General features: G+C 41.1%; 1 protein-coding gene across 30 annotated transcripts in view; it reads left to right on the plus strand.

Annotated features, from left to right (window-relative positions):
- LIMCH1 (LIM and calponin homology domains 1) overlaps positions 1 to 22,737 on the plus strand; it is a 316,639-nt gene that overhangs the window by 270,503 nt on the left and 23,399 nt on the right. For 19 of the 30 annotated variants that reach the window (XM_036020036.1, XM_036020039.1, XM_028505664.2 and 16 more), the window contains 4 exons: positions 10,239 to 10,329; positions 11,358 to 11,521; positions 15,087 to 15,192; positions 19,337 to 19,377. In XM_036020036.1, the coding sequence (XP_035875929.1) occupies positions 10,239 to 10,329; positions 11,358 to 11,521; positions 15,087 to 15,192; positions 19,337 to 19,377 (402 nt within the window). Of the gene's footprint in view, positions 1 to 10,238; positions 10,330 to 11,357; positions 11,522 to 15,086; positions 15,193 to 18,571; positions 18,647 to 19,336; positions 19,378 to 22,737 lie in introns of all 30 variants that reach the window. The other 11 variants (XM_036020029.1, XM_036020033.1, XM_036020045.1 and 8 more) reach the window with 1 other exon arrangement.

Below are 22,737 nucleotides of genomic sequence, written 5' to 3' on the forward strand. Positions count from 1 at the left end.
AACTCCCTGAAGACAAAGAGAAGACGGATTGAAATATTTCAAAGTGAATACATATCCCCCAAAACATCTTATTTTAAGAGAAGCAACACTCGGTGACCTGAAAAAAATCAGGGTATTTCAGGAGTTTATACAGTATAATGAGGAAAACCCAAAAAAGGTGGCCTTGCGAACCTTCCTCCTGGAAGGCAGCCCGACCCTGGGCAGACCCGAGACGCAAGTCCAAAGTAAGGGCACAACCTAAATATCGCTTCCTCCGTGTGTCTCTTCCTTGAAGAAACTGCCTAGTTTGGAGTAATTTCTAGTTTGATAGACCCTAGGGAATAGGTCATTTATTTACCCTGCCTCTAGTGCTTTAGGCTCTTGAATTAACTAATAAGGCAGGACTCTTACCTTATTTTCAAGGTAGATAACTACCCGTGTATATCTATTACACTATAAACTAAGTTGTTAGCTGTCTATATGAAATTTTGGCTCAGTACTAAAACATTCTTCATACTTGCTTACACTTGACACCAAAAGTTTTCCACTCGGAATGTGTTGCCCCAAAAGTCATTCTAAAAGAATCTCTTCTCCAATAAACCTGCCCCTCATTGTATATGGGATTCTCCATCTCCCAAGGAAAGCATTTCTTGACTATGTTACAGCCAGCGTATTCCTGTTGAAATGGTAGAAGTGGTGATGGCAAGGTATGGCGACCAGCTTAAAACGTGGGGCTGCACTTCCAAGCCTCCCAGGGCTCGGTACCAGCTTGGACCTGATTTGCTCTTTTTAATTCATTTGCCCCATTCTGTGGGACTGTCAAAGGAATAGTGTTCTTCTGTTTAAATAGTGTCTTTCTTCTAAAAACTGCATTCCCAACAGATACACTTTTTACAGAGGAGTAGCCTCACCCACCACTAAAATGTCACAGTTCCCTCACGGCGAGCTGGAACTAATCAAAGGGCACAGAGCAGTAGGCAGGGGCTTGGATCCAGGCTGTGCTGTGGAGCAGCAGGGAAGGCTGCCCCCAGGACACTCCTCCAGTGGCACAGGAGGAGGTTAGAGTGTCAGCCTCTTGTGCCGACATGAGCATTGTTGTGCAACATTCTGTCATCTCTTCGGGTTCCTTCTGCCTCGTCTTTTCTCATGGGAAACTGTTGGGATCATGGATCTCTAACTTGAGAAACAGATACTTGCCCTGGCTGCTATGCCTCAGTGATTGAACACTGGCCTCTGAACCAGAGGGTCGCCAGTTCAATTCTTAGGGTGCATGCCTAGGTTGTGGCCTGGGTCCCTGGCTGGGGGTATGTGAGAGGCAACCAGTTGTTATTTCTCTTCCTGTTTCTCTCTCCTTTCCCATCTCCCTAAAAATAATAAATAAAATAAAATCTTCAAAGAAAAAAGAAATGGACCCTAAATTAAGTTTGTTATTATTATTGTTATTCTAATATTCTGCTGTATCTAGTGATACCAGTAACTCCAGATCATCCCCCGTGGAATCATCTCTAAGCAAGGAGATTGGGATGGCAGTGATCTTGCCCGTGGTTATGTATTAACTGATAAGCCTGAATTGAGGACCTACTCTGTGCCCCATTTTTGAAATAGAAAAAGAATCTCGTAAGTTTTCTGGGAAAGCACTTTGCATAAAGCAATTAAAGTATAGAAAATGATATTTAATTAAGTGCTAGGTAATAGGGTCAAAGACTAGAAGGGATGTAAGATTTCAAAGAACGGGTAAGATCCTGATGGGTTGCAGTTAGTCAGGAAGATCTTGTGTGGGATATGCATTTGGAAACTTGACTTTAGCTGTAGGATTTGCATTGAAAAGGCGGAGGGAAGCAGGCTCTTCTACACGTTGGGAATATTCCCATCTTCCCACACTCCACGTGTTGGGTGCAGCAGAAACGGATGCATGGACAGTGGTGAGGAGTCCCCGGGGGGCCCAGCGGGGATCACAGAGCTAAGAGGTCATGAGGGTGACTAGATGCTGTATCCTCCAAGCGAAGGGACACATTTCCCCTGTCTCCCCCTGGGGATCTCTGAGATATTCCCCAGTGGAAACCTGACAATTTTTTTAAAAACTCATGACAGCACAAATACAGACTTCTAGAATCCAGGACTAGAAGAGAATATGGAAGGTTTTCTAATCTGAGGACTAATTTATTTTGTTCAGTGACCCAGGGAAAGATATTTTATGTCTCCCTCAAAGCTTTCCCAGTGTCTTCTTGACCCACTGTATGTTGTATTTGTATTTGAACCTCTTCTTTCCTCAATGGTACTGAAAATGACCCTTTCCTAAATACGTATCCTCCATGCACTAGGTCAAAGATCAAACCCTTCCTGAGCAAGTTAAACTGTCTGAGGGTCAGTTATATTTAAAATGAAAATAATCATATATGCATCCAATGGTGGTTGTGAGAATTCATGTATATGTATGAATTCATGTATCATGCATGATATTAAGGCAGCTCATAGCGGTGCCCTTAAGTTATTTTTAATACTGTCATACAACAAATGAGAAAGAGTTACAATCTATTTTTTCAAAAGCTCAGAAAGGTGATAGGTGTAAAGTTTTTTGCATTAAAGTAAGACCATCAAAATTACCATCTTGAACAGATGTGAATTTCATACAGACAAGTGAATTCCTTGTTGTCTTCCAACTCTGCCTGTCCGTCATTCCAGTCGTAATTCTCGAACACACATGCAGATGTGAATGGCTTTTTCCAGAAGATGATTGCCCTTGCAGATGGCTCCTGTGATTCTTCCTTCAGCTCTCTTGCTTCTCTTATTAATTCACTTTTCCCCAATTCTGGCTTCCCTCCGGCACCAAGACGCCCAGGACCCCCACCCATGCATCTCTCAGTCACTCTATTCCACGACCATTGGTCAGTTCCCTCTTGCTGATTCATCCCAGAGGACGCCGCGCACCCGCCCTGCTGGCCAGGGCTTCCTACCAGGTTTTCCACAATTCTCCCTCATTGACCAAGAGCCAAGTCCAGTGATCAGATACCTAACCTACTTCACCTGTTCTTCTCAAACCGAGTAACTAGGTCTGTTTTTTCCACCTTGATAAAGATCCAGGCTTTCCTCTTGAAAATTCAGTAGTTTCCTAATGTCTTCTGATGCAGGAAAGCAGACAAGCAGATCTTTTTGTGAAATATTTCATTTTGCAGTCAGCACAGCATGAAGGCATTTGAGTAGGTGCTGTTTTTCTTACAGCTGAGACCAACTGCAAATTCCTTCTAGACGTCAAATGTCAGCAGACATTTCTGCAGAAACTTTTTCTCCTTCTAGAAGTAGTGGTAAGGATGTTAGATTTAATGCTCTTTAAAAGCCATTAAAAATCTTTAGGAACAGAAGCATTTACAGACTTCAACAAAGTATACATCAGGGACAATAACACAATCAAACCCAGCCCATCTTACCTGGACTGGAGCCTTTCATTGTTGGTTGGAAAAGTTTAAGGCAAAAGGAAAACACTTAGGGAATGGAGTAGCTGATTGTTTATGTAGATTGTCTCTCATCCAATGAAAATAGACATATATTTGGGGGGATAAAAGCAAAGGGGCAAACACATGCATGGCGTATGCGGCCAGAACATAAGTAGACTGACTTTCCAGGCTTGTGTCCAGATAAGTTATTCGAGACTGGAGCCAGGAAATCGCTGAGTCACAGAATGGTAGCTCAGCAAAGGACCTTGGACATCGCATTTTCCAGTCTGTACCGGTTCAATGATCAGTCCAAGTTTTCCTAGTTACTCTGTCCTAGAAATGGGACCAGCCACGCCCTAGGTCCCAGGAGGGTTCTTGGTCTCCCCTCTGATTTCCAGTGCATTCCTCAATGTTGCCCTCTGGGCCAGTCCACCAATAAGAGTCTTGTTAAAATAAGCAGCGAGATACCTAGTAGATTCTGTGGCTAGACCGTGTCCACCTCAAGCCAGAAAACTGTCACCTCCCACCCGTGGCCTCAGGGCTGAGTCTGGCATCAGAGCCAGTTTGGATCATGTTCTCAGTCGAGAGGAAGCCAGCTCCTGGCTTAGGCCCCTGTAACTTTTCTGTGCTCTCATTCATTGGTGTCCAGGGATCTGTTTTATTTACTTATTTTCATTCTTGAGAAGGGAAGGCCCCTCCTCTGTTTAGGAAAGTGTGGGTCAGAAAGTGAATTTTCCAACAAGGCGGGCTTGTTTCAGGCAAATCTCCGAGTCTGTCAGGACTGGTTAAAACTGCCAGTTTTGAACTCGTGGCCTTTGAAATAACAATGTGAGTACAAAGGTAACAAACCCTCGAGATAGAGTATGCCGACACAAGTCCATTAAACTGGCGTTGGGGATTCTCCTTGTTATATATAGTCTATAGGTATTGTTGAATACAGTAAATTGTAAAGAAACTATAAATACCTATTACTCCAGCCTCTCAGAAACTAATACTAAGATTTTTAAATACGTATTCTCTATTTTTTCTCAGTGCTTATAAAATATTTTTTAATGGGCTCATGTTATTCAAATTGAATTGTAGCTTGCTTTTTCTCTTCATTTATCCTGAATATTTTGCTACTAATGGCCTGATTTCAATGGCTAGCATGCATTTACACTAAGCTGGTTTAAATGGATTGAGTACCTGATTTGAAAGCCCTAAAATGAAGTGATGGCAGGGGACAGTCTGGTCTCCAGCTGCCCTGGGAAGTGGAGACTTAGCTAACTTGCCTCCTGAAAGATTCCAGAGAGTTCTCGTCTTTAGCGGAATAAATGGAGATGGAGATGTAGGACAGAAAGAATGAGGGAGAATGAATGACAGGGAAAGGGAATGGAAACAGCAGTCTGAATCATCTTAGCAATAAACTTGGGACCCTCAGGTTGTAGATCACTTCTTACCAATCAAAACCTTCAAATCCCCAGGGAAAACTTGGAAGTGGGTTTGACTCTCACCCTGATGATAGGGCATTGAGGCTACCAGCATAGGGCTGGGTGCCCGCCTCCCTTACCTGCTAGCACTGTGACCCTGGGTAAGCCGTTTAGCATCCAAGGCCTCAGTTTGCTCAACTGTATATAGGGAATCATTTTGGTACATACCTTAGAGGCTTGCTCTGACAAATCAGATAAACCATGTGGTAAATGCTGGACATGTTGATCACGGCTACGGTAGCCAAAGGACGAAACCTCAAAAGCATCACTTTAAGGGAGGATAAATCAGGGCATCTGGGAGCTCAGTGTCTGAGTGTTAGTTAAGCCGTATAGAAGTGCATTGAGAAATGAATGAGAATTCTTGAAAGTGGAAGTTTTCCATTAGTCTCACGTAAGTAAAATATTACTGGAATGTGATGTGCGAGCAAAATAATTCTCAGTGAAGTTGTGCTTGAGGATTTTGTCTCCTTCGAATTATAAATGGCATCTGAAGGACTTGAGTTGTCTTATTTCACTGATTTCAATAGGCACACTCTCCACCTTTGAGCAACTCTAGACCAGATGTCTAATACTCAGTAGTAAGTCATCTCTAACAGACAGTGTGTCTTCTTTCTTAGTAGCGCCTAAAATAACACAACCTAATATTGGTGACATCCGAGATTTAATAAAGCACGTGCTTCTTTTTGTTGTTGTTCGTTGTGGGCCTGGGTTTTTGTGGTTATTCATGTTACTTCTAATAATTGGAAACACCAGAGTTCTCAATAGTTAACTGCAAATTTGTTTCCCAACCTCAGATAGCTTTCTATAACCTAATCCAATTTGGGGTGAAAACCTAAAAATCAATATTTCTGACCATATTTTATATATTAAATCATAAAACATAAAATACTATCATATATTGAAATTTCTATATGTGGGGGAGCAATTTAACTTAGAAAACCCAACTTATTCTTTTGTAATGCTCAACTGCTACTATTTTTTATAATATTCAAATGCTACTATCATATCAGTCATTAATATAAAAATGTGAACACACATATACAACATATATATAATTTAGAAAAGAGAATCTTCAGTATATTTAACTATTTTCACTCTTTAAATCTCTTAAAAGGATTCAGTTCAGGCTTGTTGATATGTTAGAAAGTTATAAAATCTATTAAATAATATAAATGTAATGTTTATTTCCTGCCTAGGGTTTTAAAAGTGCATTTTAATTTGATATCATGTTCTTCCAGAATTGGTACATGTTATCCATCATTAGAAGATGCCCATCTAATTATGAAGATTTCAAAACTACCCCATCTTCCAAAAGACCCTTTTCTGTCATTAGATGCTGTGTAAAATCTTTTAGAAGCTTGAAGAGGATGCTATTTAATGTTATTTGTGTATTTTTTTAACTTAAAGATTTGCAAATAATTTTTACTTTTTTTAAAGATTTTATTTATTTATTTTTAGAGAGGGAAGGGAAGGAGATAGATAGAGAGAAACATCAATGTGCAGTTGCTGGGGGTCATGGCCTGCAACCCAGGCATGTACTCTGACTGGGAATCGAACCTGGGACACTTTGGTTTGCAGCCTGCACTCAATCCACTGAGCTACACCAGCCAGGGCTAATTTTTACTTTTTAACAGTGTTTTTTCCCTAATATTTTTATTGTGGTAAAATACACATAGCAAAATTTATTATCTGAAGCATTTTTAAGTGTACATTCAGCGGCATCAAGTAGTTAGTATTTTTGTGCAACCGTCACCACTTCCCATCTCCTGAACTCTTGTCATCTTGCATGCGGAAGTTCTCTAACCCTTAAAAAATGGCTCCCACCCTCTTTCCCCAGACCCTGACAATTACCATTCTACTCCCCCCGCCTTTTTTCCCATACCCCAGGTCTGGTAACTACCGTTCTACTCTGTATTCTGTTCTACTGATCTATGCGTCTGTTTTTATACTAGCACTGTATACTGTGTTGGTTACTATAGCTTGATAGTACAGTTTGAAGTCAGGAACTATGGTGTCTCCAGCTTTGTTCTTCTTGCTCAAGATTGCTTTATCTATTTGGGGTCTTTTGTAATTTAAGATTTCTTTCTTCCCATTCTGTGAAATATATCACTGGAATTTTGATAGGGGTTGCACTGAATCTATAGACTGTTTTTGAGTAGTTTGAACATTTTAACAATACTAATTTGTCCAATATATGAACACCAGATATCTTTTCATTTATTTCTGGTTTTTTTCAATTTCTTTCATCAATGTTTCATAGTTTCATTATACAGATCTTCTACCTCCCTTGTTAAACTTAAGTATTTTATTCTTTTTGATGCTATTGTAAATGGGATTGTTTCCTTAATTTCCTTTTTAGATATTTGTATATTGATTTTATATCCTGCAACTTAATTCATTTACTTGTTTTAACAGGGTTTTTTTGGGGGGGGTATAGTCTTTAGGGTTTTTTAATATAAGATTATGTCCTCTACAAACAGAAACAATTTTACTTCTTCCTTTCCAATTCAAATGCATTGATTGATTGGTTGATTGATTGATTTTTTGCCTCATTGCTCTGGCTAGTACTTCCAGTACTATGTTGAATAGAAGTTGTGAGTATGGGCACCCTTGTCTTATTTCTGATTTTAGAGGAAAAGGCTTCCACCTTTTCATCATTAAGCATTATGTTAGTTGTGAGCTTATGAGGTTTAGGTATATTTTTCTATATCTAATTTGTTAAGGTATAATTTTTATAGTCTATAATATTTAGGTACATTCTTCTATACCTAATTTGTTGAGAGTTTTTACATGAAAGGATGTTAAATTTTGTCAAATGCCTTTTCTACATCTATTGAAATGATCATATGATTTTTATTTTTCATTCTATTAATATGGCATATCACATTTATTGATTTATATATGTTGAACCATACTTTTATCCTTGCATAAAGTTTTACATTTTAAAAAAATTAATGACCATTTCCACCAACACATTAACTCTTTTTTATCTTCACTTGAGGACATGCCCACATGAGAGAGGGTCAGGGAAGGAGAAAGAGAGAGGCTGGCTGCCTTCTCATAAGCACCCCTACCAGGGACTGAACCCACTACCTAGGCGTGTGCCCTGACCAAGAATGAGACCCACAACCTTTCAGGTTACAGGATGAGCCTCCAACCAACTGAAACACACTGGTCAGGACCCAATGTGTTAACTTTAAAGAGCTTTTATTTTGGCTACTTGAAAGGCAAAATTTGATTTATAGGTAAAAGGTATATACTTATGAGAGATTAATAAATCCATGCATAGCTTCTTGAGATCCCATGGGGATATTTTATAAAGTATTTAATAGTGCCTTATCTGAAACCAATTCTAGTCCTTATCTTAAAACCTTTTAAGATTTATAAAATATTTTATTCACACTTTACAATTTCAACTTTAGCCTTTTATAATAAAACAGTATTACTAACAAACATGACAGTCATTAACTTGTCCTCTTTGGTTATGGAGGTATATTTTAGCAAGTATTTAATTCGACTATCATTTACTTACATCATGCAAATACTGTAATATCAGTGGGAGAATTTTGGAATTCACTCTGGAGTCAATTGGCTCCCAACAAAAGATAACGTAAAAGTACGTTGATTTTATTTTATGATTATAGAAGCAATACGTAGTCATTGTAGAACATTTCAGAATACAGAAAATTTATTTGGAAAAGTCATTAAAAATTTAAGCACATTAAAAATAATCACTATTAACATTGTAATGTTTCCTTACTGTCTTATATATGTAGTAATGGAAATATGTGTGCATTCATAAGGCATATATAAAATCTTATGTATGTAGGCATCATATTGAATATACAGTTTACATTTTTTAACCTAACATTATATAATAAGTATTTTCACATATCATTAACTATTGTGCAACACCCCTTTATGATGGCATGGTATTTCCTGTTTTGAACACAGAGTAATCATTAATTCAGCTGTTCCTCAATTGTTGGACATTCAGGCCATTCCACATTTTCTTGATGGCGTAAATGCCATCAAGCATCAAACTGGTACCCTCGCGGTGCTGCTGCAGGAGAAGCACACAAGCATCACACTGACAAGCCACAGTGCTGCTGAGAAGGGTGGACATCATGGTGATGTGCCAAGGGAGTTCCACGGCAAGATCCCAACTCAGTGGGAGAACAAGGGAGCAAAGGCAAAGCTCAGCCCTCGCTGTAAAAACAGAAAGGAAGGGACGGATTCAAAAACTATTGTGTTAGAGCCTTGGCAGGACTTGGCGGATGATGGGCACTCAGGGGGTCTGAGTCACGAAACACTTCAAAGTTGAATTTGTGCGATGGGGGAAATTCATGCCAGGACAGAAAGCACTGGATTTGGCAGAGGGGCTTGTCCGAGGGCAATATTTAGCCCAACATTGAGGGTGAGCCAATGACCATGACGGTGATGGTAGGTCGGCTGAACTAAAGCTTTGGTGGACTCCGGGGTTAGGAGATGAAAGTACAAGTCATAAATTGGAAACAGAACGTAGTGGAGAACCCCAGGGAATAATCAATATTTTACATTGGAGAGTGACTCAGCACAGGTGGGGAAAAATAGTTGGAAGTTTTTAGGAGTCTCCTGTATTTTTATGAAATGAGAACTGGTAGAAGTCCAGGGAGAGAGAATGAATGAGCATATCAGAACTCAAGTAATAGAGTTGTTGAGAGCCCAGGAAGAAAGGGAACATCAGGAATAAATCCCACAATGCTGAGAGCCACAGGCATCTATGCTGAAGGCAAGCAACTGGGAGGTTACTTGTAATCTTAACAAGAGCAAAACATTTCCCCACTGTCGATATGACCCTAAGCCACCTTTAAAGGCATCTGGAAGCAAATGTGTAGGGGCAACTGTGATTTTGAAGATTCGGTGGTGAAAGGAAGGACAAAATCGGCATGTGCATCTGAGGCAGCCAGAGGGTGTGGGCAGGTGGCTAGGGGGTGTGGGCAGGTGGCTAGGGGGTGTGGGCAGGTGGCTAGTGGGTGTGGGCAGGTGGCTAGAGGGTGTGGGCAGGTGGCTAGGGGGTGTGGGCAGGTGGCTAGAGGGTGTGGGCAGGTGGCTAGAGGGTGTGGGCAGGGGGCTAGAGGGTGTGGGCAGTGCCACTGCTTCAGCATCCCTCCTCTCCTGCACTAGATGTCTGCTTCCAGCAAAGCCTGCCCTTCACTGTAAAGCTGCCTAAGAAACACAAAAGAGTGAATTCCTATAGGTAGCTCTCCTTGTTGGCCTAAACAGTACTGTTTGAAAAGAAGAAAGAAAGAAACCTTTTACTTTATAGAACCTTCAAAGGAATTATTTATTCAAGAGGACATAAAAATCTTTTTTTCAGGCAACCACTGAGGATATTGACCTGAACAGTCAAGAAGATAAGACTGATGGTGGAAAACCACACAAAGGGAATACAGAACTTGCCTCCTCAGGTTTGTTTCCTAACGGGCTAGTTTTAAGTTCCATAAATCATGGTAATTCTTAAGATATTGATATGGAAATAGACTCAAGAATTGCTCCTGAGCAACAGAAAGGAAATGAGATTCTAAAACTGGTGGGGTTGTGCTGCCACCTAGAGGCTGCTAGGGAAATTCGGATGGATTTACCTGGCTCTGTTTTGATTTTTTTTTTAATCTCCATCATCATAAATAAGATTATATTGCCCCAAATAAGTAATGATGATAACTGAGGGTCATACTTTAACATATAGTAACAACACTATATGTCACAGACAAGAAATATATCACAAAATAGAAACTGAAATAATATAGCTGTTGAACAGTGTGAAAGAATAAAGTAATATGGACAGTAACCATGAAGAGACCTAGTGTTTCCTGAATTAATGTTTTTCAATATTTGTAACACATTTCTTCTCTTGATAAGCATAAAAGTCTCTCGCCGTCTTCTAATTCCAAGTTAAAATTCCATTTTCAATGACCTGTTAGAATACATGAAATGCCATTACTAAAAATTTCAAACTGGATTACCCCTCCTCATCCCGATACGCCCCCTCAGGTGGTGGCTTTCCCACCCACTGTAGAGCGTACCCTCCATGTGTCAAAGAATACTTGGTTTCCCTTGCATTCTGTGTACATGCAATCCTGAACACATTCAGTGATGGAAATGCGATGAAGACAAAGGACATAGACACAGGAGGAAGAGTCAGGCTGTGGCTCAGCCTCCAGATGGAAATCTCGTGGAGATGCTCGTCCACCCAACCCACCTATCATAGCGTATTGTGCCAGCATTGTTTTCCTGTAGTGTTACTCACACGCCAGCTCCGAGTCTTGTTAGGAACTTAAGTTTTTGATGGTGGGATTCTTTGATGTGTTTTATGTGCTTGATTTTTTTTATAATATCATGAAAAAGCCTAGAGAATTCTGGCATCTTAGGCTCTTTTATACATCTCATCACACAATAATTCCACTTCTTTATGTTTCTGGATGTGCCTCCATTTCAGAGCCACAGCATTTTACAACCACTGTGACTCGATCCAGCCCGACTGTGGCCTTGGTGGAGTTTTCCTCCAGCCCCAAGCCGAAGAGCGATGTGCCGGAAGAAGAGGACCCGAAGACACCGGAAACTGAAATGAGTGGGAAGGTGGAGTTGGTGCTGTCACAAAAGGTGAATTACGTAGTGGGTCAAAGCAGTTAAATTTAAATTAGTGTGGCCTCACGTGTCAGCTGGCTGCTATTGTGGCACTTGTTCCTAATGAAGATTTATTTTCTCTTCCTGTCTGTTTTCTATCTTTGACCTGTATTTTTTCTAAATACAAATGTACTCCATATTCATTGTAAGTAACTTAAATACATATGGCAAGATGTATTCGCCCACTGGGGCTGCTGTAACAGAATGCCGTAGACTGACTGGCTTACAAACAACCAACATTCATCTCCCACAGTGCTGGAGGCTGGGAAGTCCAGGGTCAAGGCAGCTTTGGGGTCTGGTGGGAACCCCCTTCCTAGTTCACAGGTGGCCGTCTTCTCACTGTGTTCTCACTTGACAGAAAGGGCGAGGAGCTCTCGGGGCTTTCTTTTACAAGGACACTGATCCCACTCCTGAGGGTTCTGCCCTCATGACCTGATCACCCCACCCTTATAACACCGTCACCTTGGGGGTTAGGATTTCAACATAGGAATCTGGGTGGGGCCACAAACATTCAGTCTATAGCTGTATACTTTTTAAATTTGTATTTATAGTGATGTATACATAAATATGTAATACATCTATCAAGTAATATATGTACATTTATTTTAAATGACATATAAATAGGCAAACATAGAGCAAGAAAAATATGCTGAAACCTACCTTTCTATTAGTAATAATTTGTATATGTATATATGTATTTTTCTACATATTTTAAATTTTATTTGAAACAATTTTTAATTATGAATACTTGTATATATTTTTAATGTGATGTTCATATAAGTTATAAAGCCTTGCAGTTAGGCTGTGGTCTGTGTGTATGAGTGTGAGCTTGCTTATTTTCAGCTTACTAACGATTCTCTTCCCCATATTTAGCTATTTTATAGCAGTATACTGATGCCTCTAGATTTTAGCAACAAGGAAACTAGAACCTTATTGTGCTGATATAATGAGTTTTAACATCTTGTTTTGATTAAATTTCTTCTTTGTTTGGAGTCTCATCCTTTTCATAATAATTTGATTTGTTTTCAGGCATAGACCCCAAAAGTCTTCATGTTTTATATCAGTTGTTCTCAAGCTTGGCTACCCCTTAGAATTTAAAAATACACCAAGCACAATCCAGCTCAAATAAATCAGAATTCCAGGGGGCAGGGCCCAGTCATTTGTATTTTTAACAGCTCCTCGTGTGATTCTAGCATGCCACCGATATAGAGAACCACTGAGCTGCATGCAGGCATACTATCATACGTGTGGTAGTATTTCAACTTTAAAAATTAGCCCTAAATTTGGATTTGACTTTAGAGTTAAGAAATTACCACTTCTACATCTGGTTCATCCATCATTTAGTCAATAAATACAGCCCAAAGACTGTGCACCTACTATGTGCCGGGCACGGTATTAGACACTGGATATTCACCAGTGAACAAGACATGACCCTGGCCTTCGGGAGGTGAGAGTGTTGTGTCTTCATAAAGCCTCAGAAATGCCTGTTGCCTTAATGCCTTTTGGGAATGTCAGAGTCTAGCTGCTGCCCACTTTCATACACAGAGATGGAAAGAGAGCTCTGGAGGCCTGAGGAGAGTAACTAGGCTGTACGAAAAACATTGGGGGCAGGCAGACTTCCCTATCTTTGCAGGTTTTGCTTTATCTGTGTCACATTTATAACCGCTGTTTATCATTCCTCCCAATCGACTTTTTGTTCCATTTAAATCTAAAGTGAAAGGAAGACTCTATTTCATGCTAGAACTTTTTCAATGAAACAAAATGCATGCCGTCAAGAATGTATTCATCTGCATTCCTCATCTATAAACCTCATCTGTGATCCACCTTTGGAGTATCACATGTTCTCTGTGGGAAAAATGTTTTCAGGGGCTCTTAACTGTGTGCACGCTTGTATGTGGGCTCACACAAAATGGCCTTGGACCCTTTGGCCACCTGGTAAACCTTGTTCTCAGAATAATATTTTTAAAACATAAACTACACAGAATTACCCCGTCTTCCTTGGTACCAAGTGGTACTAAGTACACACAGGCCCTGAATTCTGTCATGTGGACTCCAGGTTAAGAACTTCTACGAGCTGATCAGGACATGTGATCGTGGGTCTCTGAGCCCACAGCTTCTCTCACACCACGTGAATTTCTGCCCTCTCTCCTCGCCCCACCGTAGGTGATCACAGGGGTCTCAACCGCCTTTCTTTTCTGACTTCACTTGAGAGTGTTGCAAAGTTTCCACGCACACAAATCGACCTTTTCTTACAGTGGTCATTTTGAGCGTTTCTGCTGACTGTGAACTGTTTCGTTTACAACTGGGCCTTATCTGAGATGTGTTTTTATCAGACTCGAGTATAAAGGAAATGGTATGAGGTCAAGAGGGGAGGGTTGTCACTTTGCTGCATGTTTAATTAACACTGAAGTTCATTTGGACGTCTCGTTGACCTTTATAATGCAGAATGGAGTGAGTAACTGTATTTTCTTCAGGAAGAATAGAATCCTGCCAAGAAGAAATTCTAGACATTAAATCATCCTGAGGACCAAATCATAGATCCACTTATGATGAAACAAGTGCTCCCTCTATAACCTCACTTGCTTTATTGGCTGTCAGCTTAGTTTGTGGGGAACGCAGCCACCAGCCAGAGTGCATGAGAGGAAGTCCTGTAGGCAGCTGAAAGGATGTGAGCTGATGCAGCCCTGCTCCTCATTCAGATCTGGGCTCGGAGTCGACTGATTTTCATTCTAGACATTAGTTTGGTAATCTGGTCTTTCGGCGATCAGTTGATGAGAAACAACAAATCAGATAGAAGTTGTTTCTACCAAAGGGCCATTAAGATTAAGGAAAAACAAAATATAATTAAATAGCAATAGCAAGAAAATTCTATTTTTACAAAGCAAATGTAAGAATTGCAAAGCCTGTAATTTGAGAACTATTTACCATAGGACAAGTAATCTACCATGCCTCAAAAACCCCCAAAGGACATCATTGCTAGGGTGTTGTTTGGTAATGGCTATTTATAACAAAGAATGCTTTTATGTCAACAGGCAAAGTATATTATCTTTAATGTGCTTTGCATAAATTTGTTGGGAGAGATGTGTAGTATCTCGAAAATAGTGTCCATTAGAAGAAAATATTACTTTAGTATTTAATACTCACATAGTAAGAGTTTTGAAAATCTTACATGGAACATCTCACACCCTGACATTATAAATTCAGTATAATGTGGTATCAAGAAGAGAATGTGTGATTGATCAATGAGAAAATGAGACAGAGTGGTGTATAATTCTAAAGACGGAATTCTATCTTCTGGGTTTAGAGAAAAGTGATCATCAAATCTTTATGCCGTCCTTCAGTTTCTCTGAAAAATTGGCCTCTGCATTACAGTAGAAAAATACAAAGAGGGATAGGACCACGGGGGAAATTCTCCATTTAAAAGTTAAATGTTGGGGCTTATTGACTTACGCAATAGCCACGAACTCTTTAGTTTGATTTCTCCTATATGTTTATTAATGGACAGTACTTGTCATGTTTATGTCTGTTGCTCATGATCCAGGTGGTAAAGCCAAAATCTCCAGAACCAGAAGCAACCCTGACGTTTCCATTTCTGGACAAAATGCCTGAAACCAGCCAGTTACATTTGCCAAATCTCAATTCTCAAGGTAAAGAGATGGAAATGTTTTATTTTAGTTCTGCATGTTCTCCTGGGCCCGTCTGTAGTAAAATATTCTCTGATTTGAAGGAAGATTACCTCCTTTGTGTTGAAGTCCCTTTAGCCATGGTGTTGGCCAGAGTCCTTGATGGCGGAATTAATAGCTTGCAGAATAGACTTCCGGGGCCGCATCCTCTATTTGGCCTCGCCAGGAACCCCAGCTGCCGAGGTCATTTTGTCATCCGGGCACTATAGGCACGATAAAGCCTACACAAGTGATGGATACCTTAAAATAATTTTATCGGCTCCAAAATGCTTTTAAAAATATGAAATATAAAATCAATAACTTTAACAGAAGATTTATAATCTTAACATTACATCAACTCCTTAATTGTTAATTATCCAGTCTTCGTAAAAGAGCCACTTGACAGTGACTTTAGAAGAAAGTCAGACCTTCCTACTTCAGAGTGACCACTGGGTGTGCCCTGAGAAGTCTTTCCCAGTCATAGATTAAATGTATTGCTCATAATCAAAAACTTCAATCTTTTCAAAAAGTTTTACAACAAGAATAGTTCTATGTGTATACATATATATGTGCAGATATATACATAGGTATGCTGAGGATATATTTTAATATGTCTCATGTTCTGTGTAACATGTGGAAGGGTAGCCTCTGGAAATATAGGAGGTTCAGGCCTGTGGAGGTCTTTAAATGGCACTACCCACTGCAAACTCCCAAGTTCCTTTTAGGCCCATGTATAGGTTGTGAATTTACTTCTGTACTCTTTAAGACCCCAACCTGAATCCTTTTATCCTGGTGAGGAACCGAGGTGCCCAGAACCACACCAAACAGAGCCTTAGGGATGTGACAATGGGGGGTGGGTCCCAAGGAGTCCATGATCTAGAGAGACTGTTCTTCAAAACACATCACTGGGCTTCACTGGTGTGAGTTTTCTCTCTAGATATGAAAACAGCTAAAGTTTGGGAGGCAAAAACTGTAAGGTTTCTTGTTTTTCTTTTTTTTAATGTACTTTCCCTGGTACATTTTACAGACTCATGAGCCTTAGCACAGAGAGGACGGTACAGGTACACTGTGGCTGGAGATTGACTTTTACTTTTCTTTAAAGGAGGGTCAGCTAGCGATCTGGGGCAGAATCTGAGTGGCTTCCGCCACCCTTTGGTGATGTCTACGAGATAAGTTGGGCTCTCTCTGCATAACGGGAAGTACTTGGGAGGGAATGCAATTGGTACATGCACCAAGGAGCATTAATTTCTTAATGAGGAAGCAAGTTCAATACATTTGAACTTGTGTCTTCAAAACATTTGTTTTAGAATTTTCAGCCCTACTGCTCTGAAGGAAATGGACAAAAATAGTCTTCTAATTGGGCCAGCAGTCAGTCACATTTAGAGAAATTTAAATTCTGCCCTATTTCTAGCACTTTGCAATTGTGTAGATAAGTAATGTAGAGAGGAAATAGATATATGTTAAGCCGTATTAATTAGTTTTGTGGTCTTCTATTTATTTTTACATTCCATTGTCTGTCGTAAGGCATTTTGATTGTAAAATGTGCTGTTGAATAAGGGATTTCATGCAACATCTAAATTGAGTGATGAGAAAATAAAATTTGGTAGCAGTGGAGCATTTCAAAAGCTATTCTTCAGGATCACATTATATTTGGCATACATCCACCTGTTCCGTACTCTGGCTCATGGAAGCTGCACTTACAATTGAGGCTCTGGAGACAGAACATCTGGGTTCTAATTCTTACTCATCTAGTTCTTACCCACCAAATTCTCCCTAATCTCTAATCATCTCCTGTAAACTGGAAATAATAATAGGACCAGTCCAATAGGGGTATTGGAAGAATTAAATGAGATAAACAACAAGAAAAGGTTTACCTCAACCCCCGCACCAGAATAAGCACTAATAATCATCGAGCAGTTACAGAATAGTGGCAATAGAAGTATAGAGCGAAATGCCAGGCAGAAGTGAACTATCCTAAATGTTTTCCTTACAATGAAAGTATTTATATTGTGGAGCTAGGGCTTTAAGCAATAGTTCTCAAACATGAGTGTACACCAATGACCTGGGTGGGATGGGTTAAAGCACAAATCGCTACCCCTACCCCTGGCCCCAACCCCCACCCCCAGTGTCTCACTGAGTTTGTCTGGGCTGGGGCCACAGTATTTGCATTTCTAACAACTTCCCAGTGGGATGCTGAGGCCACAGACCCAGGGACCACACTCAGAAAACCACTGACTTGAAATATACCTTGTATGTTTAAATTGTGCTCCAAAGACATCGTCGATAAACATAAAAAAATCAATAATACGTGTTTGGAGTGTATAAATTCCTGTCTTTCAAGAAGCAAGGCCTGTAATAAGTGTAACCTTAAAAGATAGGATTTGTCTTTAATTGGAGGGACAGAGAAAGTTTAGGACTTTGCTCAGATGTAAAGAGTCAGTGCTCCTTTAAGTGACTAGTCTGAGGTTGCACATCAAGTGAAAGGATCTGTAGGGTTAGGACAGGGAATCCTGGGGCCGTACCTGATACTCCTTCCTCTAGACAGTGCTAGCTGCTCCAATCCCCTAGAGCTGCCTGTTCGTAGACGGGCCCTGTGAGCCACCGAAGGTCTGCTGCTGGGCCCTACTGGTGTTCCATGACTTCCCTTAAACATACACACACGCACGAACAGTCTTTAAATACTCTGGAAACCTGCATAATGTGCATTTAAAGTTCACAGATTTCCTTTTCTCAGCTGTCTCCCAACAGTAGAAAGATATCTCAAGTTGGTATTTCAGGAAAAGATGTACACGTCTCAGAAACTGATGTCTTTATTTGCACTGAGAATGATGGCAGATGGGCACAGTGCTAGTGTAAGGATGTGAAGGAGCTCCTTTGTCTGCTTGAGTCCATCACACGGCACTTAGACACACATGCTCTTTGGTTCCACACATGTAACTTTCGCCATAGACTTCCATACTCCACCTTTATAAAGTGTATAAAGCGACAACTGAACTCATCTCAGCTGCCTTACATTTTTGTAGTGTTCTCCAACAGCAATGCAAACTGTGCATTTTGCTCTTTCACAGTGTACCATCTTATTATTTGGAGATGCAACGTTTTAACCATATCACCATTAGATATGAGCCTATCAGGTTTCACCTAACACCAAAGAAGACAGACAGCAGCATAAACTGTCTCATTTCTGTTGACTTTTCGTCCATGTCTTCAGGTTTTGGATGAGTTTTATTGAGATATTTTACACTCTAGATTCTTCCACTCTCAGTTCTTGTGTAGCCAGGCCTGGGACATGAGAGTGTGGTTCTGTGTAACTCAGCCTCATTTTCACGATTTTCTGTTTGTTCTGTTCTGCCATCTGATCTAGAGTCTCCTGGCACTGCCAGTGTTCCGCTTAGAGTTCAGAACTCTTGGCGACGCTCCCAGTTTTTCTCCCAGTCAGGTAAAATTCGTACTGGCTAGCTGTCTTCCTCTTGTGCAAAAATCCATGTTGGCGGCAACCAATAATGTTTGGGATTTTTCTTCACTCCTGATTTCAGAAAAAAAATGCTTGTTTCTGGCACACAGTTAGCAAAGAGCTGGTTCTTTGATACCAGTACCAGTTATACTAAAATTGGGGGAAAATTCCCAGAATTTTACTTTGATTTTGAAAATCCAAAGAAATAATAATATTCTTTATTATTGTCCTCTTTTTTAAAAAACAGAGATTAGAAGTGTTTACCAGGAACATGGTTCTCTTGTTAACTGTGTCACTCTCTTTACTTCCTGGGTGACATCTGGCCTCTCTCTGTACAATACTTCTCCATGTCAGAGAGTGAGGGAACTGTCAATCAAGCCAGAATGCAAGGTGCATCAAAAACCAGCATTTGTAGGAATAGATTTGCTTCCTTCCTCTAGTCTAGTACTTGGTGCTAATTGATGTGTTCAACCATACTACACTGGTTGTGACTACTTTTGGTGATGGGTACCAGCTGCTTCAGGGGTCTGCTTTATGATAATTTTCTAATGCTCTTGGCTTACAAAAAATGGTCTGAAGCTGACATGGGAACCACACTCCACTGAGAGGATCAAAGAGAAACACAGTAGGAAGCTACTCACATTGTGATCCCTTTTTCCCTTTCTTTCTGTACAGTGGATTCTCCAAACAGTGAAAAGTCACCTGCAACTACACCTGTAAGTAACTCATTTTAAGGAATAAGGTCATACGTTTAGTGTGACTTTAATTACAGGGTATTGGGTTCACTGAAAGAGGGTTCGGTCAAAAACGGGCTTCAAACAATTGACTGTACAAGAATAATTGGAAGTCACGTATAATGCTGCCAGGTGAATTATGAAGATGTGGGTTATCATTATGTGGAGTCGTGATCTGGAAACATAATGGGGAGTCAGGAAAGTAAAATGTGAAGGTAGCAATTAAAATGCATGTGACAATAGGAATTAGTATTAAAATATGCTCCTTCTGTAAGCACGCAAAGTCATTTTCTAAATGAGGACGATACTTAACGCAGTGCGTGTTGGCAGCAAGGCCCCGCCTGCGCTCCTTCCAGGAGACCCAGGACGTCTTTGCCCCACCTCTTGTCACAGTCGGTACTTTGAATGACAGTAACCATACATTTAGTTTTCAATTTTTTATTTCAATGAAGTAAAAAAGCATTTGCTAATTAAAATGTCAAGACACGTGACGCTGTCAAATTCCACACGGCTCAATTTTACCTGAACACACTGTGGGCAGACCTGGCTCTTCTCTAAACTGCGCGTGCGCTGCGCTGAGCCCCTCATGCTTGCCCAACCCTGATGTTCCCAGCAGATCTGCACAGTTCCTCTGAGGGACCATCAGCTGCAGCACAGAGCCGGTGGGGTGCAGCCGCATAATAACCACTGTTGTGCTTCTGATTCCAGACTAACAGTAGGACCCTGGAGGTTTACATACCTTCTCTGAGCCTCATCTTCCTTGACTGTACAATGAGATAATAATACCTTTCTTTTGGGGTGTGGTGAGCCTTCACTGAAGTAATTACTCAGAAGTCCCTAGCACAGTACCCAACACATCAACAAATCGTCCCCAGTGGCTCCTCCAAGAAGCCCGCCATGGCCAATACCAGTTCTTACCTAGAAGTAAATTGCCTCACTCTGGGAATTCCTAAGTGTCTGTGCAGAATGGAGAAGGGGCCCAGGTGTCACGTAACCCTCAATATCTCCAGGCACATTCCAGAAATAGCAGCATTTGTGGAGGCTCCATCTCAACCAGTACCAGGAATCTTGAGTTTCCTGGGAAGCTGGGTACTGCCACAGGGGCCGGGAACCCCAGAAGGACCCCCAGCAGGCGTTCATGGCACAGGCCAGTTCTCATTTAAAATCACATGGGAACAACAGTGTCACATTGTTCTTCTACCCCCTGGTCAGGGGTGGAAAGGAAGGGTGCCCTAAAAAGAAGCATTCTTACTTCTGTTTATGGAAAACAAAACAAGAAAAGACAGGTTACTGACCTATTATAAGTGCATTCTCCAGAAATACCTACCCAAATTTGAAATTCTTTTGGTGATAAACAGTTCTTCATAGAATAGAAAAGTAAAAGAATTTTCAAAAAAAGGAAAGAAGGAAAGAAGGAGGGAAGGAAGGAAGGAAGGAAGGAAGGAAGGAAGGAAGGAGAGGAAAAAGAGAAAGTACGCATTTGATTATGCTGACCTCAGCAGACTCAGCCATTTTTGGTCAGACTTGGAGTGGCCTTAAGCTCCAGGGTCATGGTCTATGAACAAGAGAAGAGGAGATGCATCACTCAGCATGGAGTCCATTCATTTATTCAGCAAATATTTATGGAAGGCTTAACAATGTAAGTCTCAGCATACTTAGGGGGATAAAGGGCCCTCCCTGCCCTTGAGTAACCCCTAACAAAGACAGACACCGATCTATAAAAAGGTAAATTATAAATGGCACACCGTGGGCTTAAGGCTCTCTATTCCAACTTTCTCCAGCACCTCTTATATCTCTTTTATGGTGGTTTTCCCACTGTCTTCTGGTGATCATTTATGTATCTGGTCGTACAGCCCCACCCCTCTCATACCACACACACACTCACACTCACACTCACACTCACACTCAGTCATTGTAAGCTCCACAGTGCTGAGACTCTTCGCCAGCTGGTATCCCCACCTGGCCCATATTAAGTGCTCAGCAAATAATTGCCAAGGAACATGATCACTGTTCTTCCCCTCTTGTTTATCGCACCGGTATCTTCCTCTGAAAATGCTTAGTGTTTTTCTCTCTTGCTCATTAACAAATGATCTTCTGAGCTTAACTCCCTTGCCCTACACCTCCTCCTCCGACCTGCTTCCTCCTTGCTTGACTTGTTCCTGCAATGAGTACCTCCAGACATCTGAAAATTAAATAAGTCCTGATTGTTTTATTTTCCTACTAGTAGGCTTTTCCCCATCGGGCTCCTGATGGCTTTATTCACACACCACACCCTTTTTCCTCAAAACACAAAGAAAGGCCGTGCTCCTGAGGTTCTGAACATTTCAGCTACTTGCAGGTCTTTGGAAAATACCCGGTAGAGCCAACGTCCAACATTATTAATCCATTAGAATGTCCCATCTGGCATTCACATCTGGATGATATTTTCTGGTCATCCAAGGCAGTCTGGGAAACTTTGGGTTATATCCAGTGAATGGTTTTTGCCCTGCACAGCTTGTGGGAGCCGGTAGTCTGCTGATGTGCAGCGTGACTCCCAAGAGGGGTGTAGAGGAAGTACATTTCCCCACCTCGTCTGCCCTCCTTTCTGTGATATTTTGTGGCCATCCCAACATTTGCAGGAACCACAGCAAGGGTTCCCATCATATGTCTAAATATTCTAAAGTTATATATATTTATAAAATTATAAATCAAGTAACACTTGTGGCCTGGCTTGCATTCCCATCTTGGAGATGCCAGCCGTGGGGTCACTCACCTGAGTGTTGTGCGGGTCTATGGGAGGCAGGGCAGCGTGGAAGGGGGATCACCCAGGTATCCAGGGCAGTAACTGGACCCATGTAAACCACCGGCCCAACTGCCTCTGTCTAGCTACCCAGGCAGCCAGGGAAGGTATATTCTGCCTGGCCCCACTTCGCCCCAGGCTCTCCCCTTTCTCCCCAACTCCCCTACCCTCACCTTACTTTTTCTTTCAGGGTTCCCTAGCAGTTCTAAGTGTCTCTCAAAATTGCCCCATTGGGGAGAAGTAGGAAGTACAGTTATTGGGGAACCTGATTTGCCTCGGCACCTATTCTCGGTGATAGGAAAGGCCAACTTTAAACCCAGCAGCCCCCCTTTTGCTGGTTTCCCAGGGAAATCCACTGGGATTTCCCCCGGACCCTCTCAATCGTATACCCCATGGCCTGGGTGCCCACTTGGACTCGCATTTTTATCCCTGTAGTTCCATGCACTGACTCAGTTCCCACACTCACAAAAACCTTTCTTTCTTTCTTTCTTTTTTAATTTATTTCATTGTTGTTCAAGTATGGTTGTCTGCATTTACTCTCCACCATCCCCACCCCCACCCCA

This window comes from Phyllostomus discolor, chromosome 1, assembly GCF_004126475.2.
Source record: "Phyllostomus discolor isolate MPI-MPIP mPhyDis1 chromosome 1, mPhyDis1.pri.v3, whole genome shotgun sequence".
In the NCBI taxonomy this organism is placed as follows: domain Eukaryota; kingdom Metazoa; phylum Chordata; class Mammalia; order Chiroptera; family Phyllostomidae; genus Phyllostomus; species Phyllostomus discolor.